The sequence below is a fragment of the Protopterus annectens genome, chromosome 1.part0 (assembly GCF_019279795.1).
Source record: "Protopterus annectens isolate FY-2018-M chromosome 1.part0, PAN1.0, whole genome shotgun sequence".
NCBI classification, from domain to species: domain Eukaryota; kingdom Metazoa; phylum Chordata; order Ceratodontiformes; family Protopteridae; genus Protopterus; species Protopterus annectens.
In genome coordinates, this window is record NC_056725.1 from 454,919,481 (window position 1) to 454,938,613 (window position 19,133).

Here is a 19,133-nt window from a genome sequence, read left to right on the forward strand (position 1 = left end):
CTTTCTTTCCTCCACTCGTACAACTGGCAAGCCTCTGAGTGACCACATATGGCACTGCAGGCTGCATTAGCTGGCAATGATGGCTTCAGTCTGTCCTGAGACATTCAAACTCGGCTGAACTTATTCTCTCCCATTTTTTATAGTGTGCATATCTTAATGTGGAAAAAGTCAAGAAAAGCACTGCCCCACTGCCAAACATAACAGCTACGCAGTTCACTTTGGCCAACTCCACAAGGATCAATGTATATACCCTGGATGAAAGTGCCACCAGAAATGTGCTCCTTGCAAAAGCATTCTATTGAAAAAGTGAGAGCTAAGACTTCACAAAGCCCAAGAGTGAGCAAGGGGGCAAATGCTATGCAACTTACCACAAAATAACACACTGATGAGGGCAAGAATGGTCAAAGTTACTAGAAACCCAGTCACACCTGACAGCTACTACTGTCATAGAGGCTCATTTGTACCAATGAAAGTAAACTGCACAAAAATAATTCAAAGCAAATTATGCACCCCCCCAATAAGTTACATCACAATATGTTGTGTGCACAGTGTGTTCTGAAACAAAATGCAACAAAGGTTATAATCATTCCCACATTCAAAAAAGAAATATGCAGTACAACCAAAACATTTGGTGAAAAATCCAAGTTGCCAGAAGAATATTGTCACATACGAAATCCCTTAATAGTCACTGGTGCCTGGAACCAGATGTAGTTATCAGAATCTGGAGTTGCTTGTTTTAAGGATAAACCAAAGTCTGTGCCACTAGAAGACAAACTGATAGTCAACCTTTTACCTCTGGCGGGAACTTTATAATCCAGTTTAGGACGGAACCACTGTGTCCCACAGTCTCTGTGACCCTGCAAAAGAACCATCACACTCATTAAGGACTCGGTCTTCAATTCACTGAAGATATCTGCAATGAAGAGTGCATGGAAGATTCTACGTACACAGCTGGATGTTTTAAGGCTCTCCTCACCATTTCCAAGGGAGACACCCTCTAGAACAATTTCATACATCTCCTTTGGGCATACCACACTACCTCCCAGCAAGATAAGAACCCGGGGAACAAATGTCAACGTAAAGAGCGTCTCAATGTTACTAAGCACCTCTTCCAACTCGGACAAAACCTTCTGCTGCTTTTTGCTATCTCGATCTAGGTTCCAAGAGCTCTTCTGTGTTGTCGCTTCTCTTGTCTATTATGAAAAGAGAAAAATTCTGATTAGAAAAGGTTTACAAATTCATTCATGAGGCTTCTACAAATTAATATCCAAAGTACACTACTGAGGTCAATAGGAGTATGCTTGCTCAGAGTATTCACACATTTGCAGGACAGTTATACCATCCACTACCTAAATAGTAGCAATGGCAAATGCAATATTAAATGTGTTGGACACAATTCAGGAGTGAAGAGGACAGCAGACTGTTCACAGAATGTCACTATTACATAAACACTATGCTTCAATACCCAAGAGTCCCAAAAGGTACTGCCACAACAGGATATCTTAGTCTAGTCTGTTCTTACTGAAGCAGTTATTACGGCAGAAATGGTACATTCTACAGTCCACAGGTATCAGTCAACAGCCAGATGTTTCCACAAGGTTGTAAACATCCCATTGCAGCTATCTGACATGTATCAGTCTCTCTTCTATAGCTCTCTGTTTTTGAGGGACAACCCAAATCCAAAAGACACAGAAATCACCAACAAACAACTTGCATGTCAAGTCAGTGTAGTAATGCAATAGGTATGCAAGTACTCAGAGGCCAACTCACTCTAAACAGAAATTTCTGGACTACAGTTCAATACTGCCCTTAAGGGTGTCAAGTCTATATGACCTGAAAGTAGTGAAGCCTCTACCCACCTGTAGTCTGGTTTTGATGTAAATCTCAATACTAAAGAATATCTGCTTCACCACAAGGGGAAGTGTGTATTCTGGGTATTTAGAAAGCATCTACCAATTATTTAAATTGGTTAATCAGGGTACAGCACTGATACAAGTGAACCATTTACAAGCCAGTCCTCTGGGATATCCTGCTGTTGCTTGCACCTCATACAATTACACCATCTTCTTTGAAAAAGGTTCACTAAACTATACTGGTATCAATATGCCCTCCACAACAGTAGACATTCACACAGCACAATCACTGTTGTAATAGAATTTCTTAGATATGGGAACTACTCAGAGGTGGACATCTGTCAATCCTGTCCAATGTCCCAAGAAAGAAGCTGGCCACTCCCTTATTCTGAAGGAATTAACCTGATGCTCTGTAGAAAAAGGAGAGCACACTACACCATCTTCTGCAGTAAGAAATCACCAAATGTGCCCAACAGACTACTGGTGGCAAGACATAATATGGCCATTCAATGCCCTTCTGATCCATTATAAGGGAGATGTCAGATTATGTCCGATGCCTAGAAGGGACAGCCCTAAGAGGTTATGAAGGGCCATCTACCCAAGCTCCAAGAAAAAAATATGAAGTATGGCATCAACCTCAAAAACAATACACCAAGTACACAGATGGCAGATCATATCCTATACTGCAGCAGTGAGCCTGTTATTTAAATATCTACTGCTACGATGTGTGCACTCACACAGATGTGCTGTGGTCAACAAAGATCACTGCTGCATTACAACTGGTAAACAGAGTAATAGTCTGAGTCCAGATGCAGGAGGTGGCTATAAGGAGGCCACAACATCTGCAGTGGAAAGCCATGTCCATGGGCTAGGCTATCTTTAACTTAGTCTGCATTTTCTCCGAGCACTGTATGTCCATGTAGCTGCTTCACAAATACTCTAAGCTAATATACATTTTTTAAAAAAGCTACTGTACAAGCAGCTATTCTAAAATAATGGACATTTATTGCTTCTTCTAGTATCTTACCATGCTGGTCACAGCAGAAAGTACTGCAGTCAGCCAGCCAATTTGCTAAAGCTCGTTTTTATACAGGCCGGCCTTATCTACCCGACACAAAAGTCAGGTCTGAATTCCTTAGTCCTTTCTGTGGAATGCCTTAATGATCAGTGCACATCCATCAAATACAATATTCCTTCCACTTTGTTTTGAGATCTAGTATACAAGACTGGCAACTGAATAGTCTTATTTAAAGCAAACTCTGAAACCACCTTAGGAAGAAAAGGAGGAGTTGTTCTAATGCTTGCCCTGTGCGTAGGAAAACTAAATAGCTCTTTGTACTTCAAGGCTTCTAAGCTCGTACCCTCCTGGAAGAGGTAATAGCTACAGAGAACAGTCTTAGAAAATAGATTTTCAAAGCGTTTGAACTAACTGGTTCAAAGTGCAACAAGCTCAGTTTTCTAATTCATCAAATTAAAGTACCAGGAACAGGAGAAGAGACTCCTCGGTGACCTTAAGTGGAGGAATCCCTTCAAGGACTACTTTACTGTCAAGTGGTATGATAAAGGTCCACACAAAAGCACACTACAGTGGTAGCAAATGTAGTTTTTTCATGCTATATTCATTTTATACTGAACATTATAAACATTTAGTGTCCTACGTAACACATTCTTGCAAAATGTTAAAGGTTTTCTCATGCTATACTTATTTTTGTAATCTTTATATACTTCTTGGTTGTCTGAAAATCGTCCAGCAGAATTACCACTCCACTCTCATTAATAAACACAAACAAATGAGCTGAAGCAAAAGATAAACCTGCTCTCAAAATGCTCAGCGACATATTTTAAAATAAACGCAGTAAAAATAGTAGTCTTATTTGGTCACTAATGCAACACATGGATAACTTTTTGCATAGCTATGCAGGACTTAGTGCTGGATTCTGGCCTGCAAAAATACAAACCACTTTTTTGTGAAACTATCCCAGAATGGAACTAAGTAACAATTGCCTGTGTAGCTATCTTAGACTTTTCAAAGCAGAATGCATTAAGGATAGTTCTTGTTGTTAGTACAGCTAGATTTAGGTGATGCAATGGCTCTTTTCACTCATGAACTAGATAAGAGAAAGACTCATCTTGGTCACAACGGAGCTATTAATGAGTCTTTGTGTTTGTTATTTTCAGAAGTGCATCTGGAAGTAAACTGAAGGATGAGAACAAAGATCTGTATTTGGTCCTGACCCACATGATGGAGAAGACATTCATTGCTCTGGCCTCCCTATCTTGGGTATCTGATACAGTATTTTTTTTTAGTTGGTGGTATCCTAGGGAAAAAATACATCTTTGGAAATCCATATATCAATTAACATTCAAAAGGGGCTGATTGTCCAGCTTCCACTTAGACAGTCTGGGGCTTGGAGGTGAACGGTCTGCCCTGAGAACATTTCACATGTCAGCATTGGGACTATACAAAGGGTTAAAAGGGTTCATTCTCATTTGCTGATGTACTATATTATAGTGGTAATGTATATCCATCTTCAGTGGTCCCTGGTGCCACACTGTCATGAATATCTGCAGTGCTTAAATCAAGGCCATAAGAATTTTTCAGATTTTTTTGACTGCCCATTTGTTTTAACAGTCCCACTTTTCAAACATCTTCAAGTAGACCTTTTGTGTCCTGCCAGCAAGGTCTGAGGTATCTGTGCTCAGAATCTGATGTTTGGGACCAAAAAAGTGCATCACTGGGTTAATTTGTGCTTGCTAGCCAAATGTAATCCTATCAGACTGGGGGGATCACAGACAGCAATTTCCACAGACTGTGATGGTGCTACTCCCGCATGGTTTTGAGTTACCACTATTTTTCTTGTGTAGCCTAGCTAAAGGTAAAAAAAATGGATGCAGCTGTATTCTAATACATTCAGGGGCACCCTTGCTATCAAGCGCATCTTCTGGGCTAACTGGGCAAAGGAGTATTTTTTTTTTTGGGGGGGGTGTAGGTACAATCTATAAATGCCTTGATGGATGTGGATAGCAGCTATATTTCTGCAGGTACAAGTAGCTGTTTAAATTGGTCAGAAGTGAATGATACAATGAAGGGACCTGTGGAGGTCCTTTTCTGAGCAGGCCTGGATCAAACAATCTTCCAAGTTGGGGTAAATAGGCAAATCCCCTTGGTTCTGAAGTGGGGGGGGGTCTGGGGCCAGGTCTTTGCCTATAGTTTTCAGCAAAGAGGATATTCCAAAGTGAACTGGTAGTGTTTCTTATAGGCAACAAAATGTAATCACTACCTGTGTTCCTTGTAAATGGAGACGTACAAGTAAACGTCCTTCTTATCAAAGGTCACCATTAGTGCATCCTGGATGAGCAGTTGGACAGTCTGCAAGATCAACATTTTTACCTTTAATCTCTACCTTCCTGTTTAGAGACCCTTCCTATGGCTCCACAAAGAAGCAGTTGTTCCTGAACTGGTAGAGCTAAGCCTTTATATTTTGCAAACAATGAGGATTATCTTCTCCCTACCTATAAATGTGAAGTCAAAGACAAACTACTTTGTTTTTGTTTGTTTTGTCTTAAGGCTTTTTCCCGGTAAGGGGTCACCACAGCGGAACTCCGGTCCACTAATGATCGGCAGTAGATTTTTACGAAACGCCAAGGTGCCAGCTCGACTCCCAACCTTCAACGAAGGGCCGCCCATTTACACATGCATGTCTTTCGAACGCTACCCAGCCGCGGGGAGGACATGCAGACTCCACACAGAAGGCACTCCCAAGCCAAGCCGAGAATCAAATGGGAGAACCTCTTGCTGTGAGGTAACAACGCTACCGCTGTACCAAGACAAACTACTACTTCAGTAAAATAGTTTTCTATCCGAGATGTAAGGGGAAGGGGGAAGAAAACTTTTGGAGAGAAAAGGGAAGTTGTGGAATTACTAACAATTTTCTGTTTCCCTTGTCCTACCCTCGCAGTCTGCCCTTTCCTCTACTTTCCTTCTATGTTTCTTTAAATGCACTTTAAAAATGCCCTTCTTTAACTCTAAATTACACCATTTAGTTATGCATGTAGTGATAATTGTGTGGGCCGCCTTGTCCCTTTCAAGCAGTCAACTTGAAAGGCAGACTACACACAGCTTTTTTTTCTCTGTAATTTACAAGGTACTGAATATGCAGAATTTTGTGCCAAGATTAAGCACATTAAACATAGAGAAATGCCTTCAGTTAAACAAGAAAGGCAGAATTTGCATTTCTTGTTCAACTGAAGAGACTTTCTTCCTTACTCCTAGTTCTAGGCACTTCCAATGCAGCCTGCCAGCAACTAGGAAAGCTGCACTTTACACATTAGTGTCTAGCAGTTTTCAGTTAACTATTTTTGCCCTTCAGTACCTGTGGCGAAAGGAAATTTGCTTACCTGGTTAGTCATTGCCATATTTAGGAAATGGAGTAGATGAGAAGTGCTTTACAGACTACACAGTCTTTACTTCCAGTTTTATTAATACTTTATAACAGGACCCAGTTTTATCAATACTTTATAACAGGACCCAAAATACTTTATCTAGGTGTGCATTTAATGACTGCTCTGTAACATGTTCTGGTAAGGAATGAACTCTCAGCCAAATCTACTAGTGTACCATAGGTCCTGTGGCTGTCCATCTTGTGCAAATATTTACAAAATCAGTTGCACCTTATAAAGTGCTTCTCCACTTAAGTCCGAGTTAACTTACAAAGATGTTATTTTAATGTTTCCTCCGATAGCACACAGGTCAAATAGGCTGCTTTAGCTTATTTCTGATTATGCATTATACGGATCAGAGTACTTACAGCTCCAGTTCCTGAAATGGATAAGTTGCACATCTTGCTATGCTAGCTAGCATCCTGCTTTCCCACTCACTGGAGGGAGTGAAGGTCTAAAACCAGTTTTGAATCAGCCTATAAATCAGACGATTTTGCAATTTGGTTTTATATGCATGTTCACATGAACTATACAAAACCAGTTTGGCATTTTTGGGAGGAAGATATATGAAATTCTGGTTTGAGAAGGAGACGCTCATAAACCTATTTAAAAGCTTGTATTGTTGAGAGAACTGGCTGTGGGCCTTGGCTCATCTGTGCCCAAGAGATCTAGATACCATGTATGCGTTATCGGAGTTCTCTCAAATACTTATCCAAAATGTCCACTCAAAGTTAAGGGGATAACTCATTCAAAATGCTCATGCATAGGGTTAAAAAGGTTTACCCAAATGAGGCTTCTCTGGAAATGAACTACAGGAAAGTATCCTTATCATCCAGAGTCCAAAGGGGAGGTCAAGCAGTCAGAATAAGTCAGGTGTGTCACATTACCAAGGACTGATCGAGACTGGGAAGTCAGTCTCCTCTTCCTCTTAGCTGGAAGGCGGTATTCAAGGCAGAGGATCTAGTTGCAGGTGGAGTGGAGGAGGAACTGACCCTTTGCCATGCCACCGCATACTCTCTGGTAAATTGGTTGTAAGCCAAAACAGACAGAAGCAGGGAAGGTGTCGGTGGGGCTGTCTTGCATTGCTCTGCTGTATGTCCTTATGCAAGCAGCAATCAAAGGCAATGTAGTGGCTCATATTGCTCCTCTGTTAACACCCAAGGAGGAAGGAGCCCAATTAGGAACATGCTTGAGCTAGTTTTCCTGCGGTGATACCAAACCCTGCAAAACTACAAATGTCAGAACTCAATACCCCCCGTGATAACTCCTAGGCTCTTGCAATGAATTTTCCATTTTTGAGGCCTGACTCACTACTGAGTCAGAAATCCTGCTGTCTGCCTCTAAAGGGGCAGAGACAAGTGGATATTTGAGTTAATGGATCTGGAGTAGTCAAAGCAGAAACTCTTTGGCAAAAATTCTTGCAGGGTCACCAAACCCATATGCTCTCTGCCTGCAAAATACTCAACAAGTAGCTCCTCAATTTTCTATTTTTTTTTTTTTTTTTTTTTTTTTTTTTTTTAAATCAGCACATTTCCTCTGGCAACCTTTTGGGCCTAAAATCCCTGGTGGGCAATTTTTTTATTTGGGGAAAGAGGCAGACATCCTATGGGTCAGAATTAAGATTTTATGTTCCAGGAATGCACAGACCATTTCAGAAGTGGTAGAGTGAAGTTTTCTAATGAAATGCCTTTTGAGCACCTGAAGGAGGAAACTGGATGGTCTTTCCCCACGGCTGAAAATCCACATACTCTAGGAATCTGTTGCAGGAAGTTACACTTGTTTTTAATCCAGAGAAATAATGGGCATTAAAAAAAAATCTGTCAAGAACTTTAAAGGTACAACTGTGTTACAGTGCAGTCACTATGGTAGTTATAACTTGTAAGGATGTCTGCTGCAGGCCAAACCTGACATTCAGCATGACTCAGAGTTAACAACCCTTCCCCCTTGTCCAGGCTAGTGTCACTTTACATGGCACATAAAAAGGCATCAGAGGTATATAAAAAGTATAGGTAGCATTCTAGCCTCTCAAACAGGGCAGTGTTATGCCTTCAGGGTTTGTTGCACTGCCTTAATACTAGGGTGCAGCCTGTGGCATAGAGAATATGAACCTTTACCTTAGGGAATCTGAACTAGGAGACAAGGATAGCAAGGTAAGACAGTGAGGAGGGAAAGATGCAAGCATACCCATACATGCACCTTATGGTCCAACTGCAGTAGGAGGGAAGGAGGGAAACTAGCTGCAAAGGTAACCACACGAACATACAAAATTAAGTAGATTGCAAGCAACTTGACAATACTATTTATGGATCAACTACTGCAGTCATAACTTGTAGAAAAAACTCCCAACAACTTTTCTAATAAGGTTGATGTTTGACTCACTGCTCAGACTAGGACTGGAAGGTGCCCTTTAGGATAGCAGAGGTAAATTCAACCCTTTCCCTAAATAACCATCTAACCGAAGAATTTGAGAAGGTGTGAACTGAAAAACAGGTTGGCTACTCCTAGAATGCCTTGGGCACTAACCCCTTTCAAGAAAGCAGTAGTAGCTACAGTGGCCCTTACACAGTGCAGCATTGATCTTCCCTGCAAGGTTCTGCCATGGGTTTTATAGTTAAGACTATATGCTTGGCACTTCAAAATGGTTGCTATGTCACTGACCAGCCTTATTTGGTTTTCTGCTAATGAGACAAACAAACAGTTTAACTTTCTGCAAAGTTTAGTTTATCCATGTACTACCTCAATTTGCTATTTACATCTAGGGAGTGAGACCACGTCCCAATATTTGGGGGTGTGTGTGTGAAAAATGGAACCCAAATAGCTTGGTTCATGCTACTTCTGTAATGTCTTTTGGCATAAAGCAAGTGTTAATGCAAAGGATCTTTAATGGACCTGAGAGGAAGGAGAGAACCAAGTTTAACCTCTTGGCTGAATGCTCATGAAAGGATTATTGCAGAATCATAAGACTTGTGCACAGAGATTGCATCCAATTAGGTCTTGCAAAAGTATGTGTTCAGCAATGCCCTGATATCAACCTATGAAGCATCTTTAAAGAATACTGGTGTTGTGGCCACTTCACATACAGACTGAGCCTGTGGCTATGGTCCTGAAAGGGTGATCCCTGGGTTCTGAGTTATGTTTATATGAAACAAAATGTTGGGACTTTGCTCTGCGAATGTAAAGTATGATTTTGTCTATGGACATCCATACAGTGCAAAAATAGTATCCTTTAATTGAATAATTAGGAAAAAAAATCCGGTAAATCAATAGATCAATTTAAATTGGTCTCTAATTTAGGCATGAACGAAGATTGGTTCTCTTGTGAAGTGCCTTTGTAGAACATCAAATAAAAAAAAAAAAACAATACACAAAGCTTGTAGTTCATAAAAAAAAGTCTGGTTGAGGTAATAGCTACCAGAAAAAGTCTAGCAAGATATGAATTTAAACTTTGCTATAGCCACAGGTTCAAATCGAGGCAGAGTCAATTTTCTAACACAAAAAACAGATCCCAAGGAGCAATGTCTTTGAATAGAGGCTGTAAAAGAAAGGCACCTTTAGGAATGTTTTGCAAGCCTTCAAACTAGAAATGGTTGATAGGTGAACTTTAAAGGAGACGAACAAATAAATCAAAAATGTGTGGTACTGGGGCTGTGAAGGAATCTATACCCTACGCAATGGCCCAAATTGCAAAAACAATAGTCCATTTTAACTTGTGAATTTTCTTTGTATTTGGCCTCTAAGCACAAAAAATAATTTAGACCACCAAAAGAAAGGCCCCTGGCCTTCATAAGAGGTGCAGAAACCATGAGGCTAGTTAGGAGAGAGGGAAGATCCAGGCGAGACTTGCCAGAAAAACAACTACGTAGTCTGCTGGCAGGCCTCAGAGGCCTATCTTAAAGAGAACGCCAAGTGTTCTTCCAAAAAGGAAGTTACTAGGATGACCTTGGCTTTGTGTAGCTTTGTCTTCTCCAGAAATTTTGAAACAAGACAAACCTGGTGGGGGATAACTACAGATGAGACCTGGGGTCCACGTCCAGCTAAGGCAATCTCTGGGATGCATTTCATACTACTTGGCAATGCAAGAGGTTGCAGCAAAGATTCGCCCAACAACGGGGAAAGTCTTGCTATAACAACCTGATGGATAGACCACTTGTGGGGCATCAGCAAAAAATAACTCCGCTGATCCACTGTGGAATAGTCTTCTCCAGGAATATGGCTGGCAATGAAAAGATGAATAGCAGCAAAGGCCTAATTTCAAACTCTCATGCCTCTCAAAGGAGGTAGGAATACATTCCCTCTTGCCAGTTAAGGTATCGTATCATAAGTATGTCGCCAGTGTTGATGGCCTTAGCATAATGAGTAAGAAAGACTTGATACTGCACAGAAAGGAGGAAAGCCCACATTTCCAGAATATTTATGCACAGAAGCAATTCTGCACTTGAAATTGTCCCTTGGGTCATATGCTTCTGAAAATACAGCCATCGCTCTAGAGCACACGCTTCTGTGGTGACTGTCACAGTAGGAGGTGTGCTTGGAAGGGTCTGCGCATAGACAGATTAGAATTGTGAATACACTATCTTTGCACTTCTGAAATACAAGTCTATAAGATCCACAAATTGGTTGCTCTGTAACATCCATGTAGTATATAGCATTCAGAACGATGCATCTTAACATAATGGGGTGGACATTTGAGAGCAATAATTTAAGGAGTAGTAGTCCCCCTGGGTAGCATCTGGTTTAATGGTGTCTTTTTGTCAAAATGGGCAGAGTATCCATGATACATTTCACAGGACATTCAACAGAATTGAGTGGCCTGACTTGACCAGTTAGTCTTGAACTAGGATCAAAATAGGATCAAAAACCCTATGCAAACATGCAAGGAAACAGACAAAATATCAGTTAGGCATTCTAGATTCTTACTTGGGATGTTTAATGGAGATGCACTATTCAGAAAGATATTCATCTTCATCCACAATCCATATTTGGTAGGCAGACTTCTTCAATCTTAAAATGTTTTTCTACTGGCGATGTGAACTAATCTACATCAGAGAAGTCCACCTTAAGCTCAGTCTGCAAGGAATTGCTGGACTTATCTGACATGACAACTTCCTTAAGGGTTTAGTCAGCAGTTGATGCTTTCTATGCATGACATGGGGGTGGGAGGCATGCTGCACTGCCTTGTCATTACCATCATCCATATTTTGAGAAGGTCCTGGAACATCCACCGACTCTTCAGGCATTGAACAAGGATTCCTCAGTGAGGCATCTGAATGGCCACTGGCAGACTCCATAGACAAATGGCAGATAAAGTACAACTGAGTCTGAAGTTGTTGGAAATGTTGCACAAGGTGATGCCATGGTAAAGGCCTAAACAACTGTTCTTATCTTTGAAATGTATCTGCCTTTCACATACAAATTTTCCTTGCCAGACCAACATCCCCATACATGCAAATGTATATTTACAGTCCAAGCAAAAGCTAATAAAACAAGACTATGCAAGAAGCTCTTACCCCTGAGGGGGTACTTATTTGCTCTTCCTGTTTAGACATGGCTTGATGGACTGTAAGGAATGTAACCAGCCAGGCAGCAAGAACGAACTAATGGTGGCTGACTGCATATAATTTATACCATGGCATGAAGATATCCAGGGGACAGGAGATGCAATATCAGCAGAGGAGGAACAGCTCAAACTGGGACTGTTCTATGGCTACCAGAGGGACAACTGGGTATTCCTGGTCTTTTGCGGGAAAAAAAAAGACAATGGTTTGGCTGTAATGATGTCTGTACCTCTGAAACAACTTGTAATATCTACTGATCTATAGATATGTTTGGCCAATTTTTGGTAAAAAGCAGGCCCACCAGCCTCCTATCTGGAGGCAATGTGGGACAGGATTGAGGATAAAGTGCCAGGATAATTTTTTTTTTTTTTGTGGGGTAGGAGACTTGTGTCATCGCAATTCTTCTGTATGGGGACTGGGTCAGTTTATTTACACAACTGTACTATGTTCATCATTATGATCATTGATGCAGCAGCCTAAACTATATGGGTAGATTACTCTACCTTAAAAGAACTGGGAGGGGAAGAGGGGTCCAGGAGCCCCTGGAGAAAGGGTCCTAGCACAACCTGCCCAAGACCTGGAAAAGGAATCTTGTTGAGTACTCTCTAAAAGTATACAGAGGACCAAGTTGCTGATTTTAGAATACTTGAAGTTCAACCCTTTCCCCTTTCCAAAAAGGCACAGATGACGCCAAGACCCTGACAAAATAAGCATTGACCCTGCCTAGAGTAGTTTTGTTAAGGTGGGAGCTAACAAAAGATAACGCCCCAAAACAACCATTTGGAAACAGGTTGTCCCTTTTTACCTTCACAGCTAATGGACAAACTGATTGGAAGTTATGCAATATTTTGTTCCATCAAGATAGTACCAGAGTTGTCTCTGGACATCAGAGATATGCAGTATCCCTTTGCTCTCATGTTTAGGTTCTGGAAAGAAGACAGGGAAATAGAAACCAGCTTAAAGTAAACAATACCACTTTATGCATAAAGGATTATTTCTCAAAGAAACCCTATCCTCTGTGGGAAAATGAGATACGGTTGACCCACCATAAGAGCTTGTAACTCGGATGCGCTTCTTGAAGAAGGCATAGCAATGAGTAAAATTGTTTTCCATTTTAAAAACCTCAAGGCAGCCTGATGAGCTGGTTCATATGGGGCAAGTGTTAGCTTCTCTCACACAAAATTAAGATCCCAAGGGAAGCACACTGGTTTTCTGGGAGGCTTCTTATACAGAATCCATTTCAGAAATGTTTTATGTGAGAATGCATTTAAACAGGAGGATTCATGGGCAGACATGCTAAAATGGCAGCCAAATGAACCTTTATAGAAAAGCAAGATTTCACAATATATAGTCCACACACACACACACACACACACACAAAATCAGAAAAACAGTAGCCCTGAATGGATTTTTTTTTTGCACCAACTACAAAGCCTTTTTTTATTTGCTAATGTGCGATTTTCTAGTGGCATGGTTTCTTGCCTCCATTAACACCTGCTGCATGTCCTCAGTTTTTTTTAATACCCTTTTAGGCACCTATTTTCTATCATCCAGGCAGTAAGCTGCAGTTGCAGTCAGGATACATAAAACACCCCTGATCTTGTGTGTGTAAATCCAGTTTGTGAGGAAGTTTGTGGTAACTGCTTCTGGCCAATTCCAAAAGAAGGGAGAATTATGGTTGCCTGGGCAAGAAGTGAGTCACTACACTGATCTTTGCAAAGTCTTTCTAAACCTTCAGAAGCACCCCCAAAGAGTGGAAAAACATACAGGAACACACCTGTCCCAGGAAAAGAAAAGGCATCTGTCTTCCATGGCTTCTCACACAGATTGGGAAAAAAGTTTGACAGTTGAAAGCAAAAAGGTCTGAGGCATTCTCTCGCAATGAATCAAATCTTGGAAGACCCCCTGATTCTGTTTTCATTCGTGAGGGCCTACACTAGTACCACTCTAGTTGTCTGCCAACCAGATTTGCTCTGACGGAATGTAAGATGCCTGTAGACTGAGATTGTGTTGTAGAGTTACATCCAATGCTAACATGGTTAGTTCGCACAGGGGGTATGAACCGGTTCCCCTTACTAGTTCATGTACCACATCACTGTGGTGTTGTCTGTAAAACACTAAGAGGGCCCAGGGGCCATGGATGATTCAGCGAGTTGACAGCATTATGAGCTCGCATCCCTTTTTTGGGGGGATGGGGGTGGTACAGGGTGTGTTTGTATGCATATGTGTGCTCTTTGGCCTATCCCGCTCCTGAAGACCCTGCACTTTTATACCCCCCCCCAAAACTGCTGCCCAAGCAAAGTTAGAGGCGTCTGTTGTCACTGACTGCTTTGGTGCAGGAGAGGATAATAAAAGACCTGGATTCTGGAAAATTTGATTTCTCTATTATATAACCTTCCATTTTACAAATCCCAGAACTAGAATTTGAAAAGGTGATGGGTGTTGATGCTAGGATCAGAGAGATTTCAGATGCCATTGTATCTTTCTTGTATTAAATCTTGCAAGAGGAATCATGAGAAACGGGGAACTGATAAGGTTTCATGTGTCTGGAACCCATTAAGAAAGGTCTGAAATCTGGATGAAAAGGAATGTGACTACATGCATATTTTAAGGCCAAGTTACTAAGCAACTCAAATGAGGAAGGGGTGGGACAGGTTGTAAATTGAAAATATTATGTACTTATGTATGTACACAAACTGGTTCATGAATGAAAGATCCAAAACTGGTCTCCAAGAATATTCTTTCTTTGGCAAGAAACATTCTAAAATAAAATAGTTCTCCTAGGAAGGGAGCACAGCATACAATATAAAAGATCGGGGAAAACAAGAAGTAATGTACTCAACATAACGTTCCATCTGAGTAGTTCTACATCATTTGTCTTCAACCTGTGGGATACTGATCCGTATCGGATCTGAGATGGCAGTTTCACCAGCATCTGATCTGAGCTCCAAGCTCCTCCCCTTAGCCATAATACCCCTCCATCTCCTTCCTTCCCTCAGATAGAGTTTGCTGCACCATCCACCTAAGCCCGACCCAATAAGACCATATCACAACGGGTTATATATATAAACCTACCAGTAAGAACAGGAGAGCCGCAGAGGCGCTCACTCCCACCTACCAGAGTAATAAACTCTAAGGTCGGAGGAAGGAGGAAGGGACAGTTGAAGACAAATGAAGTAGAACTACTCAGATGGAACGTTATGGTGAGTACATAATTTCTTTATCTGAAGTAGTTTACTTCATTTGCGGGACAGAGTCCCTAGCTACTAAACACTGGGGTGGCCCTCATGGAAGGATATTCCGGAGCACCACAGAGCCAAAGGATGCTCTCCCTCTAGATATCATGTCCAGCTTATAGTGAGAAATGAAGGTATGAGACGAGGACCAAGTAACAACTGAACAAATATCATCCAGACACACCCTGGACCAAAAAGCTGTCGAAGTAGCCATGGATCTAGCAGAATGTGCTTTCACTTGACCAGGGTGACATACCCTTGTCTTTGCATACCTGAAGGATACAAAGAGATGCATCTAGCCAAAGTTACCTTGGAGATCAGTTTGCCCAGGAAGGGTTTAGAGAAAGAGACAAAACTGATAACTGATAGACTTGCGAAAGTTCTTAGTTCTGTGCAAGTAAAATCTTAGTTGTCTATGTATGATTAACAAGTGCAATTTATATTCACCCCATTCTGCAAATCTGGAAAGAACACCTGTAGATTGTCTGGTTTATATTCGTCTCGGAAGCCTCCTTGGGAAGAAAGGATGGATTGGTACGAAGTGACGCCCTGTCTTTATGGAAAAAGTACAGTTGTGTACACTTACCATAAATGTAGATGTTAGAGTGTCTTCACTGCTGCAGTCATCACTGTAGGGTTCTCCCCTGCCGGCAGGCAGGCCTCGGTTGGCCAGAATCCCAAAGTCTGGGTCCGGCGTCGGCTGCTCAGCCATGCTCCCTGACGTCAGAGCGCCAGGAGTACAAAGCTGGCAGCCGACGCCATGTTCTCCAGTTTTTCTTGCCCCAGATGTCAGGTGTTCCAAAATGAGTATAACCCCATACCCTTTGCAAATACACCTCAGAAGAAGGGTGAAGGGAATCACACAAAAGAAAAAATTAGAGGGGACAGGAGGGAGGGTAACCCAGACTGCAACAGTGAAGACACAAACATCTACATTTATGGTAAGTGTACACAACTGTACTATGTTCATTGTGTTTCACTGTTGCAGTCATCACTGCAGGGTTGAATCCCAAAGCAGAAGAAAAGGGAGGTGGTCAAAGTAGAGGGGGTGGCTAAAAGGCCCTGCAAGACTGCAGAAGCAAAGCCTGCCCTAGACTTAGAGTAGAGGGGTAGATTGTAGTGCTTAGAAAAAGTATGCACTGAACTCCAAGTAGCAGCTTCCAAAATGTCTTTGGTAGGTACTCCCCTGAGGAAGGCAGCTGAAGTGGCAGCAGCCCTGGTAGAGTGAGTCCTAATACTTCCTGGGATTTACTTTCCATGGTGCGAATAACAAAATCTGATTCCATAGCGATCCATTTAGAAATGGTCCGTTTTGAAATGGCTTTGCCTTGGGAACTTGAAGCATAAGAAACAAACAATTGCTCTGTTTTCCTGATTTTCTTGGTTCTGTCCAGGTAAAAACGTAGTTGTCTGTGTACATCCAAGGAATGCAAGATCCTTTCCCCCCTATTTTGAGGACTGGGGAAAAAGGTTGGCAGGTGAATAGTTTGATTTAAAGCCACTTTGGAAACCACCTTAGGCATGAAAGTAGGATTAGTCCTTAAAGACACCCTGTCTTGGTGAAAAATAATATAAGGTTCCACAGCCATGAGAGCTTGCAACTCCAAAACTCTCCTGGCAGAGGTCAGAGCTAACAGGATGGCGGTCTTCCATGATAAAAACTTGATGTCAGATGTGGCAGCAGGCTCAAAAGGAGGTAAGGTGAGTTTTTCCAAAACATAGTTGAGATCCCAGGCAGGAATGGGTGGAGATCTAGGGGGCCTTAAATTCTTAGCTCCTCTGAGAAACTGTCTCATGAGCTGGTGGGAAAAGATTGGAGGGTCTGTATTATAATGAGCAGAGATAGCAGAGGCATGTATCTTTATGGAAGAGAAGGAGAGACCCTTATGTAAGAGGTCTGCCAGGTATAGCAAAATCAGAGGAATATTAGGAATAAGAGGATCTGAATCCTAAGCATGCATCCAGGCGCAAAATCTTTTCCATTTTCCTGCATAAGGTTTTCTAGTGCTAGAGCGTCTGGCTTCTAAAATGACATCCATAACCTGCTTGGGTAGGAGAGAATGAATCATAGACCCTGGATTAGCCAGGCAGCCAAGGCTGAGAGTTTTGACATGAGAGTGCAGAACCTGACCCTGGTGTTGGGACAGAAGGTTCGGAGTCTGAGGTAAAACCCAAGGGGGCTCCTGAGAAAGGTTTTTCAGTGTTGGGTACCAAAACTGTCGAGGCCAATTTGGGGCCAGTAAAATTATCATCTTGGGCTTGTCCTGCTTGATCTTTAAACACCCGTGGAAGAGGTAGAAGCGGGAAGGCATACCCAGAGAGGTTTCTCCAACTGAATGATAGTGCATCCACTTTCCATGTTAGTTCGTGGAATGTCCTTGCGCAAAAAAATCTGTAGTTGATTGAGGTGTGATGCAAAAAGATCTATGTGCGGGCATCCCCAGACTGCTGTAATCATCTTGAATATTTCGGTGTCCAGCATCCATTCATGTGGCTCTGACAGGTTCCTGCTCAGACTGTCTGCCAGGATGTTTTGTTTCCCTGGTAGATACTGAGCTTGTAGGTCCACTTTGCAAGCTTGAGCTGTGTTCCATAGATTCATGGCTAGTCTGCAAAGGGAGTAGGAGTGTGAACCCCCTTGCTTGTTTATGTACCACAACTGTGGTGTTGTCTGTCCGTATCAGTAATTGTTCTGGTTGTAGAAGATTCCTGAAGGCCAATAGAGCGTTCTGAACAGCTAACATTTCCTTTAAATTGATATGCAGGTGCTTCTGATCCTTTGTCCAAAGGCCCTGCAGATATTTTCCCTGCAAATGGGCTCCCCATGCGTAATCTGAGGCATCCGTGGTTAGTATCTGGCTGGCTGGAGGCAGACTGAAGGCTTTCCCTTTGTTTTGAATACATGCCTTGGTCCACCAAAGGAATTCCTTTTGTAGACAAGGCATGACGGTGATCTATGTGTCTAGACTGTGGCAATGCTGGGACCATACACTTTTTGGGTACCACTGTATTTTCCTCATATGTAGTCTTGCATATGGTACGAGAAGGATGCAGGAGGCCATGTAACCCAAAGCCTGCAGGAATTTCCTTGCAGACAGAGTTAGAGACGCCAAGGTTTTGAAAGTTGAAGCCAGCTGTAATTGTTTTTTGGATGTCAGAAATGCCATCTGGGTTGTTGTGTTTAGAAGAGCACCCAGAAAAGTTATCTGTTGTGAGGGTGTCAAATTTGACTATGTTCACAGTGAATCCCAGGAACTTGAGAAGATTCTGAACAAATTCTAGATGCTGGAGTAAGACATCCTCGCTGTCTGCTTGAATAAGACAGACAGTCGTCCAGATAAGGGTAAATATGAATTCCCTTGAGTCTGCAATAATCTACTACTGGTGCCAGGCATTTGGTGAAGACCCTGGGCACAGTAGACAATCCAAAGGGCAGCGCAGAGAATTGATAGTGCCTCGATCCGGCCTTGAACCCGAGGTATTTTCTGCACTCCTGTCTGTTAGGAATGTGTAAATAAGCCTCCTTTAAATCCAATGTTACCATCCATGCATTTTTGCTCAGCATTGGAAGTAGAAGCTGCAGAGTAAGCATCTTAAATTTTGGTATCTCCAGAAAAGTGTTCAAGACTGACAGATCCAGGATGGGTCTCCATGAATTTTGCTTTCTGGGGACTAGAAAGAGCCTTAAGTAAAAACCTTGCCCCATTTCTGAAAGTGGAACCAGTTCTATGGCCTTCATAGCCAAGAGGGCTTCCACCTGGTTTAAGGCCTCTAACCATTGATGTTTTGGTAGATCCGGCCATCCGTTTGGGTCTTGGTAGGGTATGAAAATGGAATTTGTATCCTCTTGAAACCACATCCAGAACCCACTTGTCTTGGGTTACGTAAGCCCAATTTAGGTGAAAATTAGAAGTTATGTACCTACCATAACGTTCCATGTTGGTTGTCTTCTCTCGCCTTCTTTCTTGCTGGATGGGTTCGGAGCCGATCCTTGACTCCGACTCGGCACTTGCTAAGCTCGAGAGTCACTTACCACCTCGAAGCAGCCC

The 19,133-nt window shown here is 42.1% G+C and overlaps 1 protein-coding gene across 2 annotated transcripts in view; it reads right to left on the reverse strand.

Moving 5' to 3' along the window:
• Nucleotides 1-488: 488 nt before the first annotated feature.
• The window catches only part of LOC122792825 (MAD2L1 binding protein), a 201,898-nt gene continuing 183,253 nt past the window's right edge, over nucleotides 489-19,133 (reverse strand). The window contains exons 3-4 of one of the 2 annotated variants that reach the window (XM_044060396.1): nucleotides 948-1,193; nucleotides 489-857 (exon numbers count right to left, since the gene is read on the reverse strand). In XM_044060396.1, the coding sequence (XP_043916331.1) occupies nucleotides 663-857; nucleotides 948-1,193 (441 nt within the window). In that variant the 3' untranslated portion in view covers nucleotides 489-662. Of the gene's footprint in view, nucleotides 1,194-19,133 lie in introns of both variants that reach the window. The other variant, XM_044060388.1, reaches the window with a different exon arrangement.